At 42.8% G+C, this 12,118-nt stretch overlaps 1 protein-coding gene across 2 annotated transcripts in view; it reads left to right on the top strand.

Moving 5' to 3' along the window:
• Positions 1 to 1,643: 1,643 nt before the first annotated feature.
• SH3RF1 (SH3 domain containing ring finger 1) overlaps positions 1,644 to 12,118 on the top strand; it is a 56,861-nt gene continuing 46,386 nt past the window's right edge. Inside the window, exons 1-2 of one of the 2 annotated variants that reach the window (XM_035112205.2) lie at positions 1,644 to 2,078; positions 4,312 to 4,670. In XM_035112205.2, coding sequence (XP_034968096.2) covers positions 4,413 to 4,670 — 258 coding nt within the window. In that variant the 5' untranslated portion in view covers positions 1,644 to 2,078; positions 4,312 to 4,412. Of the gene's footprint in view, positions 2,079 to 4,311; positions 4,794 to 12,118 lie in introns of both variants that reach the window. The other variant, XM_035112204.2, reaches the window with a different exon arrangement.

The following is a 12,118-nucleotide window of genomic DNA, read 5'->3' as shown; positions in this document are numbered from 1 at the left end:
ACACAATGCCCTATGCAGCCATTTGAAGACTCAAATAATTAGAATTGTGAGAGAAGAGTTGGGCTGTGCTCACCTCTCACTGCATCTCCATTGATCAGACCACCCCACTCCACATATTGGGAGGAAAAGGTCTGAACTGAGCAGTCTGCTTTGCACATGTAAGCCGCCTGGCTCACTTCCTTCCTGTACAGCAAAGCTCTGCTCCCAAGACATAGGAAGCAAGTTGGCCTGGTTGGTTCCTGGGTCCTGGACATAGGAGCCCACTCCTAGGGGCCAAGATCCCTTTGGACCCCCCAATAAAATATTTGAGGGGGCTGTCCCCCTAAAGTTGATGGACACTGCCATTCAAATGGTGTGTGGTCAATTATGTGGGGCAGGGATTGCCTGGGGCCCGCAATATTTCATTCAAGTTGGCACCCCTGGTCCTAGAAAACGGGCTCTCCTTTGTATCACTTAACTTTGACTACAAGTCTTTTTTAACTTAGCTGACCTTAGGCAAGGCTCTAGCCCCTCTACCACCCCCCACCTTAAGGTGGATCTACACCTGAAAGCATTTACCCATATCTCATCCCTTGATGCCTTTCACCAGGGACGGACTTGGGTAATCTTGTGGAATACGGTGCCCTGACTGAGCCCAAAATCTGGCACCCCAAACGGATCTTCTCCATTTTGCACCCCACTCAGAGCATGGCACCCTGTGCAGGGGGTGGGAAACCATCCACAGTACCCTAAATCCTGAGCTGCTTTCAAGTCAAAGCAGTGTCCTGCCTCCTGGGGTGTGTGTGTGTGGGGGGGGGGGGAGAAGCACTGCGCTTGAGTTCTGGCTGCAGTGCAAAATCTTCAATTGCTTTCGTTCAGACGTGCAAGTCCTAGCTTGACGCCGCAGTAGATGATGGGCTGAGATAACCAGAGCAGAACCATTCTTGCCCTGGAGTCAAGTCTTTGCAGTATGGAACCGCATGGGCAGAGACGGGCAGAGATTATGAAGTATTTCCCGGGTTGGGGGTGGCAGAAAGGTCACCATTCCTGCGAGCCACTCGGATGGGACGAATGGTCCTTTCGCTGCACTTCTTATTTTTAAGTGACTTTTCCTGTTACAGCTGCATACATCCCCCACCACCACCACACTACCTCCTCGGCTCGGCCTTATTTCGTTCGTAATGAACCGTATCTCTCCCTTTTTTCCCTTGACTGAAAGAAAAGGGCGGGCAACAGCCACCGCCAAGCACCGTGAGAGACAGTCTGAGGGAAGGAAGGGAGGTGTGTGCTTCGCCGGCGTTGACTTCCAGCCCTCTCTCCCCGGCCCGGCCCGCGTCAGCTTGCCCGGCTGGTTCACCTCCATGCCCTGCCTGCGGCGTGGAGGGTGAAGCAGCCGGAAAAGGAGGGGCGGCGGCGGCAGGTTGAGATTGTCCCCTGAAGGGACTCTGCGGAGGTTGGCGGGAGAGAGGGTTGCCTGAGGGAAAAGAGTGGGCGGGCGGCTGGGGCTGGATCCAGGCAGGCATTAGGCGGGAGAGAGAGGGCTCCTTATGGGCGGGCGGGTGCGGGGATGTTCCGAGGGGAGGGAGCGGCCGTTGGCGAGGGAGGGAGGGAGCTCCTCAGAAGGGCTGCTCTCTCTCTCTCTCTCTCTCTCTCCCACACAATTCCCCTCAGGGAGACGGGGAGGGAGAGGGGCAGACACGCACCCGGAGCTCCGCCCGCCCAGGGAGGCCGGAGTTCCAGGAAGAGCCCAGCAGGCAGGCAGGCGGTTTCCCTCGCTTGCTTGCGAGAGACTCCTCGCTCCCCACCTCGGAGGCTTGGCTCCTTCCTCAAGGCGGGGCGGCTTCCCGCGTCAGACCCCTTTCGGGGCGGGGAGGCGGCGAAGAAGAGGAGGAGGAGGAGAAGCGTAGAAAAGAGCTGTGCCGCGTTGTGAGACTGAGGCGGAGAGAGAGAGACGGAGCGCGGCGGCTTCTCCTCACGGGAACAAAGAGGCGCGAAAGCGAAGGCTGAGGGGGAAGGGGGGCGCAGGAAGAAGGAAGGAGGTCGGGCGAGCTCCTTTGCTTTCTCTCCCTCCTCTCTCTCCAACGGCCACTGCGGAGATGGTGAGTTTAACGGGGGTGGGGGGTGGGTGGGAAGGGGCGAGTGAGGCGCTGCGGCGCCCCTTGTCCCCGTTGGTGCCGCGCTGCCTTCCCGGGGCCAGGAGGGGGGTTGAGACGTTCTCGGGAAACGGAGCCTTTCCTCCCTCCCTCCCTCCGCGCCTCCTCTCTCTTGTGAGGAGAGGGCTGTGTGCGAGTCCGCTGTTTGTCCACCTTTGGTAACGAGACACCGCCGCCAGTTGAATCTCCATAGAGACAGCACTCGCCCTCCAGCGGTCTCCCGGTTATGGGAAGCCGGTGCCTTGTGTGTGTTTTTAATGCGTGTTTTCCCAAGACCAACAAGCGCCTTTACTCGCTCCCCCCCACGTCTTTTTTCTTTTCTTTTTTTGTCGTTTGTATGTTTGTAGATGGGCTTCTCCGCCTGCCTTGTGTGTCGAGGTGTTGCGTCTCCTATAACGTATCCTATGCACGTACTGGAAGCCATAATGTTTAATTTACAGCTCTCCGGATCTCAAAAGGAAGGCGCTCTGTCTGTCAAGTTCGGCTTGGTTATTATTTCTTTCTGCCTTACAAAATCCTTTTCCTTGTGCGCCTTGGGAACAAGCTGTTTGGGCTTTCTCCTTGCGTCTTTTTAATCTGCCCCTGAAGTGAACTTTTAAGGAAGTCCCACGTTCATAATCAAACCTCCTAGTAGGCGTCTTCTTGATTTCTGTCTGTTTGCTATGCCTTACAATTATCCTATATTAGTAGCTTCCTGCTACTAGCTGTTTACTCAAATCGTCTTAAGCATGCTTATTCCCAAATCTCTACCTATGAAAATGCTTATGTAATAATAAGCCTGTGTAATGAATAGTAATTAATTGTTTGTTTCTTAAAAGGGTAGTCTCGCTTATGAGAATAATTTTCATCTTCATTTTTCACCAGACTGCTGCAAAAACTAAATTATTTAAATACAGTACTGAGTATGCTCTTCCTGGTGGATTTTTGATAGCTGCTGTAGTTGGATGCATGGCCAATGTATGGCTGACAAATACATGCAGCATTCCATTTGATGTAGTTATTCCCTCATTTTTTTCTAAGCAGTTTCAAAGTTTGATGACAATGGGTGTTTTCAAGAACTAGAGATCTTAAAAGATCTTGCTGGCTGTGATCCAAAGAGCTACTTTAGATGCACCCAAAAGGCTTGGATAGACCCAATGGGACTTTTGATTTTGAACACCAGACACAGATTCTCAACCATACTGCAATCTGTTTTTTAAAGTTCCCTAATTTTCAAGAGTGATTTTCTGGGGGTGGGGTTCAATTTGTGAAACACAAGCCTTAGAAACTTAAGGACATGTGAACTAGTTGCACCATTTTCTGGCCCTGTTCATTGTGTCTTTTTACTGTGACATTTGGATTTTAACATATAATTGTGATCTGATAGCAACATTTATTAAAAAAATAATTAGACCCTTTTTTCTTTTGTTCTAAACTTTGGTTATCAAGGTATTTACTTCAAAGACTTATATCTCCTAATTAAGTTAGATTACTCCCAGTGCTAAAGTTAAAGCTATGCAGTTTTTAATGTATCTATAGGTTTCTTGTATATATTTGATCTATCAAGCAAAGGAAAATGTCTAGAATGAATGAAGTAGCATGAAAATGTGCAGAGGGTTAAATAATAATTGCAAATAGTGTATACAGTGGACTACATGTGTTGTGTAAACAAAGGCACCAAGTTTAGCGATACTCAGATAGTGGTTATTATTACTGAATTTCACCACTGACAGGCAATAAACAGAGAGCAATTCATCCCGGTGATCAGTACACTTCAGTTAAGTAGTTAAGTAGTTCACTAATAAGATTGTCTCTTACTGTTAGACTCCAGCTACCCTTGCCATTGGTCCGAATGACAGGAGTTGTACCCCAGCAACACTCCTGCTTTAGACCCACGTGTGGAAAATAATGTATTTCACTGTTCTAGAAACTGCTTTGGTGACACCAGCTAATATTTAAAAACCAGCCTTCTATTCCTGACCCACGTGTTCCTTAACATATCAAGGTGGGGGGCTAGATTACACATTGAACACAAATACTTCTAAGTGATCCTTGTTTAGAGAAATGTTTCATGGTTTTTAATGTTACTGATTTGTAAGAACAGACACACGAAGCAAGATTTCTGGTATTGAAACATCCTTCCTCCATTTCCCATTATTATTAATATTTGTTCTTTTTCTTTCTTTGCAAACAATTTCAGAGAGAAGAGTGAAGAGGCATGGATATAACATGAGTTCCGTAACATGTTCAGAAAGGATATGAATTTTGCAAAAGCTTATTCCTTGGTGAACTAGATAAAAGATGGATGAGTCAGCCTTACTGGATTTGTTGGAGTGTCCTGTCTGCTTAGAACGCCTTGATGCTTCTGCAAAAGTATTGCCTTGTCAACATACATTTTGTAAGCGGTGTCTGTTGGGCATTGTGAGCTCCAGAAATGAGCTTCGATGTCCAGAATGCAGGACGTTAGTAGACTGCAGTGTTGATGAACTTCCCAGTAATATTTTGCTGGTTCGACTACTGGATGGCATCAAGCAGAGGCCCCGGAAACCTGGTGGTGTGGTGAGTTGCACAAATTCATTAAGGGTCCAGACTAGCACTGTTGCTAACTGCATTCCAAAAGACCTGCAGAGTTCTCAAAGTAACCAGCAGCAGAGAGTACAAGCACGGAGTCCTCCTGTTAGGGTAAGTGTCCAATATGTAATTCATGCAAGAGACACACATATTCATTTTGGTGATAGCTGTTGATTTGCTTTGACAATACAAGAAAATTATGGACCCCAAGGGTCATCCAGTCAAACCCCCTGCAATGTAGGAATCTCAACATAAGACTCATAGAAATGTGACGAGTCAACAGAAGATCATGCAAATGGCTTGGTTGGAAAACCCAGCCTATTAGTCCATTCCTCCCTGTGGCTGAAGAAGATGAAGAGATGGAATTTTTTATACTGCTGGAATCTTTCTCCTGCCTATTATCTCTCATGTCAGTCTTCTACCACCAAACAAATGAGAAAGTATTTTGTCCCTTGAGAGTGCTTTTATAGTCTTCTAGAATTAGTATTAAATGTGAATGATTATAATTAATGCTGTTATTAGTGACATATATGGACTAGAAGCCTCTCTGGAAACCTTCCAGCCTTATACTGTGTGTGTGTGTGTGTGTGTGTGTGTGTGTGTGTGTGTGTGTGTAAGTGAGGGAGGGAGGGAGGGAGTGAACAAACTTATTTTAGGCTATAGTCCTAAACTTGATTTCATCTGTTGAACAGGGTTAATAATAAGATTGAATTGAAAGTATAAAATTTGCATACCAATTACATCTGACATCAATTCCTAATACTGTCACTATACTTTGTTGATTAGTTATGATCAAGATTCTGCAGTTTTTGTGATCTTTATGACCCGTCCAGAAATAAAAGTTGATGTTCCTTTCACCTCCCCATTCCTTGTTTATTTGACCTGTGTAGCTGAGACACTTCAGCTGTGTCTGCTGAGCAGTGCTAAGGAAAGCCCTCACCATCCTGTAGAATGGAGAGGTGGGGTGTACAGTATGTCAGCTTGGGCATTGCTCAGAGATAGCACTGCAGTGTCTCTGCTGAGCAAGGCAAGTGAAATTTGCTGTCTGCTTAGTCTCTTCTGAAGGAGGAAAGGGTTGATGGTAGGCTTGCAATTTTGGCCCTACACAATTAAAGTTCTCCAGGTGTCTTGACCAAACAGTATCCAAACAACCCCAAGCCTTCATTCTGATACCGGAGCTGGGGAGGAGAAGAGATAATTGTGCAACCAACCTCTTCAGTTTCAAAACTGAGAGGAAAGGTAGCTGCTGACCCTCCTTACAAGAGGGTGGTGACACATTTGCTATGAGCAAAAACACTGGAACCTAAATAAAAAAAATTCCTTCAGTAGCACCTTAAGAAGTGTGCATGCACACGAAAGCTCATACCAAAATAAAAACTTAGTTGGTCTTTAAGGTGCTACTGAAGGAATTTTTTTTATTTTACTTCGATCCAGACCAACACGGCTACCTACCTGTAACCAACACTGGAACCTGATTGTGATCAATATGACATATTAGAAGGTCCTTTTATAAAGGGTTGTCTACATTTTTTCCATTTAAGGCTTTCAAGTTTTCAGTTATTTACAATCTGAGTTATGAGTATTTGCTGGTTCATGTTCTCTGGTAATAATTTTCTGGATTTAGAGGTTTTCAGAATCTTTCCTAGTGTTGCCAAATGAAGTATAGTAAGCATTATAAAGGTATCTGTCTCTTTTCACTTGTTTTATTGGTATTTATGTTGTTGAATGTGTTAGCTACCAACCTTAGGAGTTGGATTAATTACAATTTAACCTAGAACATGTAATTGGAAATACAATTTTATAAGATGATTCACCTAATTTTGCTGTAGCCCAGTGGCAGGTCAGATCAGATTTTCTAAAAGTCTTTATTTCTCATCCAGTGATGCTTGCACATAGATAGCCTCTGGGTATGGTTTGAATTTGTTGTGCAGTGATTAAGTGCTTCATCAGTTCTGAAGAATGCATTGTATTTAGACAGAGTAATAGTTCAAGCAGTACAGGGAGAGAACAGAGACCTTAAGGCATCTAAGCATTTGAGGTATTTTTCATTTTGTTACTTGACTTTATGATATTCAGTACAAACATGAGAATATCCTATAGCCAAATTACTAGTTGAGATGAACTCCCTATAGATATGCAACCAATTGCTGATAGAGGGATGTGGTCTTCTATGATGTATAAGCGCAGATACCTTTGATCTATTTCAGAATAATAGAATATGCCAGACCAAAGCTGGTAGTCATGTACTGTTCTGCAATCCCATTTTCATTGTACTTTTCACTATTGATATTTTGTGGGGGGTGGGAATCTGCCTTTTCTAAAAAATATGTGAACTTACCAGCCAAGTTCAAAAATTGTGGACAAATCAAGTGGAAGGTTCTTATCTGCTCTCTTTGTTTGAGTCTTTTAAACATATAGGCATGTGTGCGCACATTTTCAGGCTTGTCTCCACAAGTATGAAGGCTAACATAATTTATCTTTTTTTTTAAAAGTGAAAGTTGAGATTGAATTTTAACAGGCACATTGCTCCCAAGACATCTATGCACAGACAATGTGCTATTTCTTTGACCCTCATCCTGATCATACATGTGATATGCCAGCACATAATGTGCTTTCATAACATTTAGTATGTTTCCTGAAGTTTTAATCAGTTTTTCAAAAATGTTTTTCTGATTTCACTCATTGGCTAAAAACAATGACAGGCAGGAGCATCTAGGATGGTTCATTTAATGGAAATTGCTTAGAAGGGTATGTTTTAAGCAATTTTTTAAAATATAACTTTGTTTCTAGGAGGGCTAGAGACCTCCTCCTCCTCCTCCTCCTCCTCCTCCTCCAAAAAAGGAAACTCAAAGCCTGTGGTTCAAGTGAAGGTTTTTGTTAGTTTTTACTAAACCATGTTGGCGACTCCTGGATTGGGACTGCAAGAAGAAGTAGCAACAGTGGGTTAAGATATTAACAAACGAACAGATTGAGATTATTTCACATTTGTCTATCCTTGGTAGCCAACACATGGTTTCTTAGCCAGCTTGAAGCCGTCATCCCCCCCAAAAAAGGTTTCTCATGCAGAACAGAGTGGGGGGTTTGCCCCACACTTGACTGGACGGGGCACAGAAGACGCTCTGTCTCTGCAACTGGCATAGGGTGAAGCTGATCACTTATCACAGTGTCATGAATTCAACTTTAATAGGAGTAGGACACATTTTGAAATGGTGAGAGGTTTCTTGCAGCTTCTATGTGCTGTACCACCCAGCATGGCATGAGTGAATCAGCCTGTTCATCAAGAGGACTAGGGGAAGAAGGGAATAAATATCTTACCTTGTGCTAGGCTATAACATTTCTGGTTTTTTCTGAATGCTTCTAAAACTTGGCACATGTGAGAGAGTGATTCCTTTCTTTAGGATAGGGCAGACTTGTTCGCTTACCTCAGATTGGCTATTAAAAGCACTTGAAGCCATGCTAATTTTGTTTTGCTGAACATATCCTAGTCTCTTGTGAGATGGGCCAAGTCTTTCTTTGTTCCTCAGGTCTTTGTATGTCTAGAAGGGCTGTATCTCAGCAGAACTCATGGCTTGCATGCAGAAGGTTCCTGGTTCAATTCTTGACATCATCAGATAGAACTAGGTTTAAATTCTGTGGAGCCAGTCATTGTAGACAATACTCAGCTAGATGGACCATGGTCTATTGTGGCATAAAGGCAGCTTACTAAATTCATTTGACTATGGGAGGGTCATGATCTGTCTGCTGAAAGCAAGAGATCATTCCACCCTCAAAGTTCAAGGAAATGATATCTTTTTGTTGACAAATGGATACCACCGGGAAGCTATCTTTCTCTCCTGATGAAGAGCTGGAAAGCATGTACCGGTATCTCCCATCCCTACCTGGAGACTGAATCTGGAACCTTCTGCTTACAAAGCAGATGCTCTACCACTGATCTATTACACTTCCACCATAGCTCACTGTCAACCACTTTGACCCTCCAAACACTGGGTGTTAGAATTTCAGTAGTCTTTTTCACTGAGCATAAGATTTCTGAGACTTTGGAAATCAGCTACAGGGAAAACTAGTGACAGCTGCTGTTATGTTGAATTAAATGAATTTAGATGAGTGCTATTGAATCATACAATCTGCTTTATACTCTAAGGAAATACTAAACCATTAAGTGCCCTTTTTAGAAGATGTTGTGACTTCTTTTTATGATTTATTAACATCTTGTGATAGAATTTTGTGGCTTTTCAAATTGTGCTATTTGGCTTTGTGGTAATCTTTTAACTTTGTTGTAATGGCTTCTGTATTTGAATTTTTGTGTACATCCATAACCACAGAAAAGCCACATAATGCAGAGTACAGTCATATCTCGGTTTAAGTACACTTTGGTTTGAGTACTTTCAGTTTAAGTACTCTGCGGACCTGTCTGGAACGGATTAATCCACTTTCCATTACTTTCAATGGGAAAGTTCACTTCAGGTTAAGTACGGACTTCCAGAAGCAATTACACCCATACTTTGGGTTAAGTACGCTTCAGGTTGAGTACTCTGTGGACCCGTCTGGAACGGATTAATCCACTTTCCATTACTTTCAATGGGAAAGTTCGCTTCAGGTTAAGTACAGACTTCCGGAACCAATTGTGTACTTAAACCGTACACTGTAGCTTTGTTTGTTGCTACTCTCATTAACTGCAGTTACAGATTCAGTCTTGTTGAAAAGTTTGTCAGCAGTATATAAACCTTAATGATTTTGTTTTGTGGGATCAAAACCCTGTACTAATTGGATCAATGTATTCAATAATCTACCTAGATTTTTAAAATTGGAATTTTAGTTTTATGTACATATCTTAGCTAGATACAGTATATATCTCCCTGGGTCTTGAACCCTCTGTGTGCTCCAGTGCATCCTTGATGCTGCTACAAGATCAAGATGTTCCACACTGCCTTTACATAATGTATCATATATAACTGTTCTCAACATTCAATTCTGTGAAGAAGTTTGAGCAGGAGCTTTGTATGAATGTGGAAGGTCCTGCAGATGTAAAGAACACATGAGTGGACTGATAAGCTTTTTATGGAAGATATTTTACCATTTTTTTCTGCCTGAGTCCATTATTTATGTAGTACAAATACACAGATTTTAGTATGAGGTTTTGGTTTTGTTTTTTAAAAAAGCTGTAATTTAAGTTCTGATTAGCTTTTACTTAATATTATCCATCAGAAACCTACTTATGTGCAAGTAAACCTCTGAACTCAGTGGGGTTTACTTCAGTGTAAACATGTATAAGATTGTGCTAATAGAATACAATCCTAAAACTAAACCTCTTTTTAAACCTAAAAAAGATGGCAACTTGAAAAGAACTGATATTACCTTGCTGAAGTATTAGTAATGTTCATTAAAAAAATAGCTGTGATTTATTCCTTAACTGGAATGGTTGACTAGAAATACTATAGTGGGATTGATTTGAAATAGGTTTTCACTATGTTATCAATAGTTTCTAGACTACAGGCTAAAAAGCATTTTCTCAGTGCTGTGGATCACCCATGAGTGACATAATGATCATGAAACCTTTTATTGTGGTTTAGACTTAGACGTTCAGGGCTTAATTTGAGCTGAGACTGCCAAAAGACTACAGTACTTCTTTCTCTTTGTGTAGAGACTCATCTGTGTGCTTTTTGCTTTTCTAAGCCAATGAAGAGATAGGCCAGAGAAAACAGAATAATGGCTGTTTGGGGGAGATTAGTACATCAGTCCTTAACATGGTTGACCTGAAAACATATCATACCAATCTTTACAAAATTAAGGCTACAGTCCTAAGAATACTTACCAGAGTATAAACCCTATTGAACTCAGTGGAATTCTTGAGAACACCGGGTTTTGCTATAGGTGTATTTAGAGTTACATCTCTGTGTTTTATACAGCTTTCCAGGGAAGATTAATTCAGAGTAAAGTAGGATCTGACCCTGGAATCAGGATGAAACAAGAGTTAGCCCAAGGGAAACAATAGTTACTAACTTACCTGGTATACAGTATCCTAAGTTAGTAACTACCTGTACTGTATTGTTTTCCTTGGGTTTGCAAAAAGCTTGAGTAGTTTACTAGACCAGGGGTTCCCAACAAAATTTTCTCGAGGACCCCTCATCGAGCCGCTATTGTGACAAGGACCCCCATTAATTCCTAATCCTAAAATTAAAAAGTGAGAGCCAAATTAAGAGTCTTTTTATATTTTATATTTATACGTTTTTTACAGTTCTTCCTCTTCATCTGTAGGCCTTTGTCGTTTTAACGAACCACTTTTTAACCAACGGTCCATTTTTAACTACGCAAACTGTAGCTTCCGCGAAAAACAACACTTTGTTTACAAACACTACTGTTTTGCAAAGAGGCAGCGCGTGCCAGGGAGGAGGGAGGGGAATGGAGAAGACAGGGTACCTGCGCAGTAGCGCACAAATGAAGCTGACGCGCGCAAAGCATCTTGGGGAGGTGAGCGTTAGTAGAATGCGCGCGCTGCCTCTTTGCAAAACAGTAGTGTTTGTAAAGCGCCACCTAACGGCATACAGCAGAACTACTGCCTCTATCTAATTCTAGTTTTGCGCTAGACTCTGCTCATGCAGGAAGCGGCCAAAACAAAAAATCTGTTATCATACGAAATATATTTAATATATTTTTTATTCTAATAGCATCTTGCGGACCCCTCTGGCATAGCTCGCGGACCCCTGGGGGTCCCCGGACCACCTGTTGGGAACCACTGTACTAGACAGACAGAAGCAGAAAGGAGGCTATTGTAATCTACTAGGAAATATATATTTGGAAAACTCAGCAATGGCCAGAGGATTGGAGAAGATCAGTCTACATCCCAATTCCAAAGAAGGGCAGTGCCAAAGAATGCTCCAACTACCGCACAATTATGCTCATTTCACACGCTAGCAAGGTTATGCTTAAAATTCTACAAGGCAGGCTTAGGCAGTATGTGGACCGAGAACTCCCAGAAGTGCAAGCTGGATTTCGAAGGGGCAGAGGAACCAGAGACCAAATAGCAAACATGCGCTGGATTATGGAGAAAGCTAGAGAGTTCCAGAAAAACGTCTACTTCTGCTTCATTGACTATGCAAAAGCCTTCGACTGTGTCGACCACAGCAAACTATGGCAAGTTCTTAAAGAAATGGGAGTGCCTGATCACCTCATCTGTCTCCTGAGAAATCTCTATGTGGGACAAGAAGCTACAGTTAGAACTGGATATGGAACAACTGATTGGTTCAAAATTGGGAAAGGAGTACGTATATTGTCTCCCTGCTTATTTAACTTATATGCAGAATTCATCATGCGAAAGGCTGGACTAGATGAATCCCAAACAGGAATTAAGATTGCCGGAAGAAATATCAACAACCTCAGATATGCAGATGACACAACCTTGATGGCAGAAAGTGAGGAGGAATTAAAGAACCTTTTAA

This window comes from Zootoca vivipara, chromosome 9, assembly GCF_963506605.1.
Source record: "Zootoca vivipara chromosome 9, rZooViv1.1, whole genome shotgun sequence".
Lineage (NCBI taxonomy): Eukaryota > Metazoa > Chordata > Lepidosauria > Squamata > Lacertidae > Zootoca > Zootoca vivipara.
This window is presented reverse-complemented; position numbering and strand designations above follow the sequence as displayed.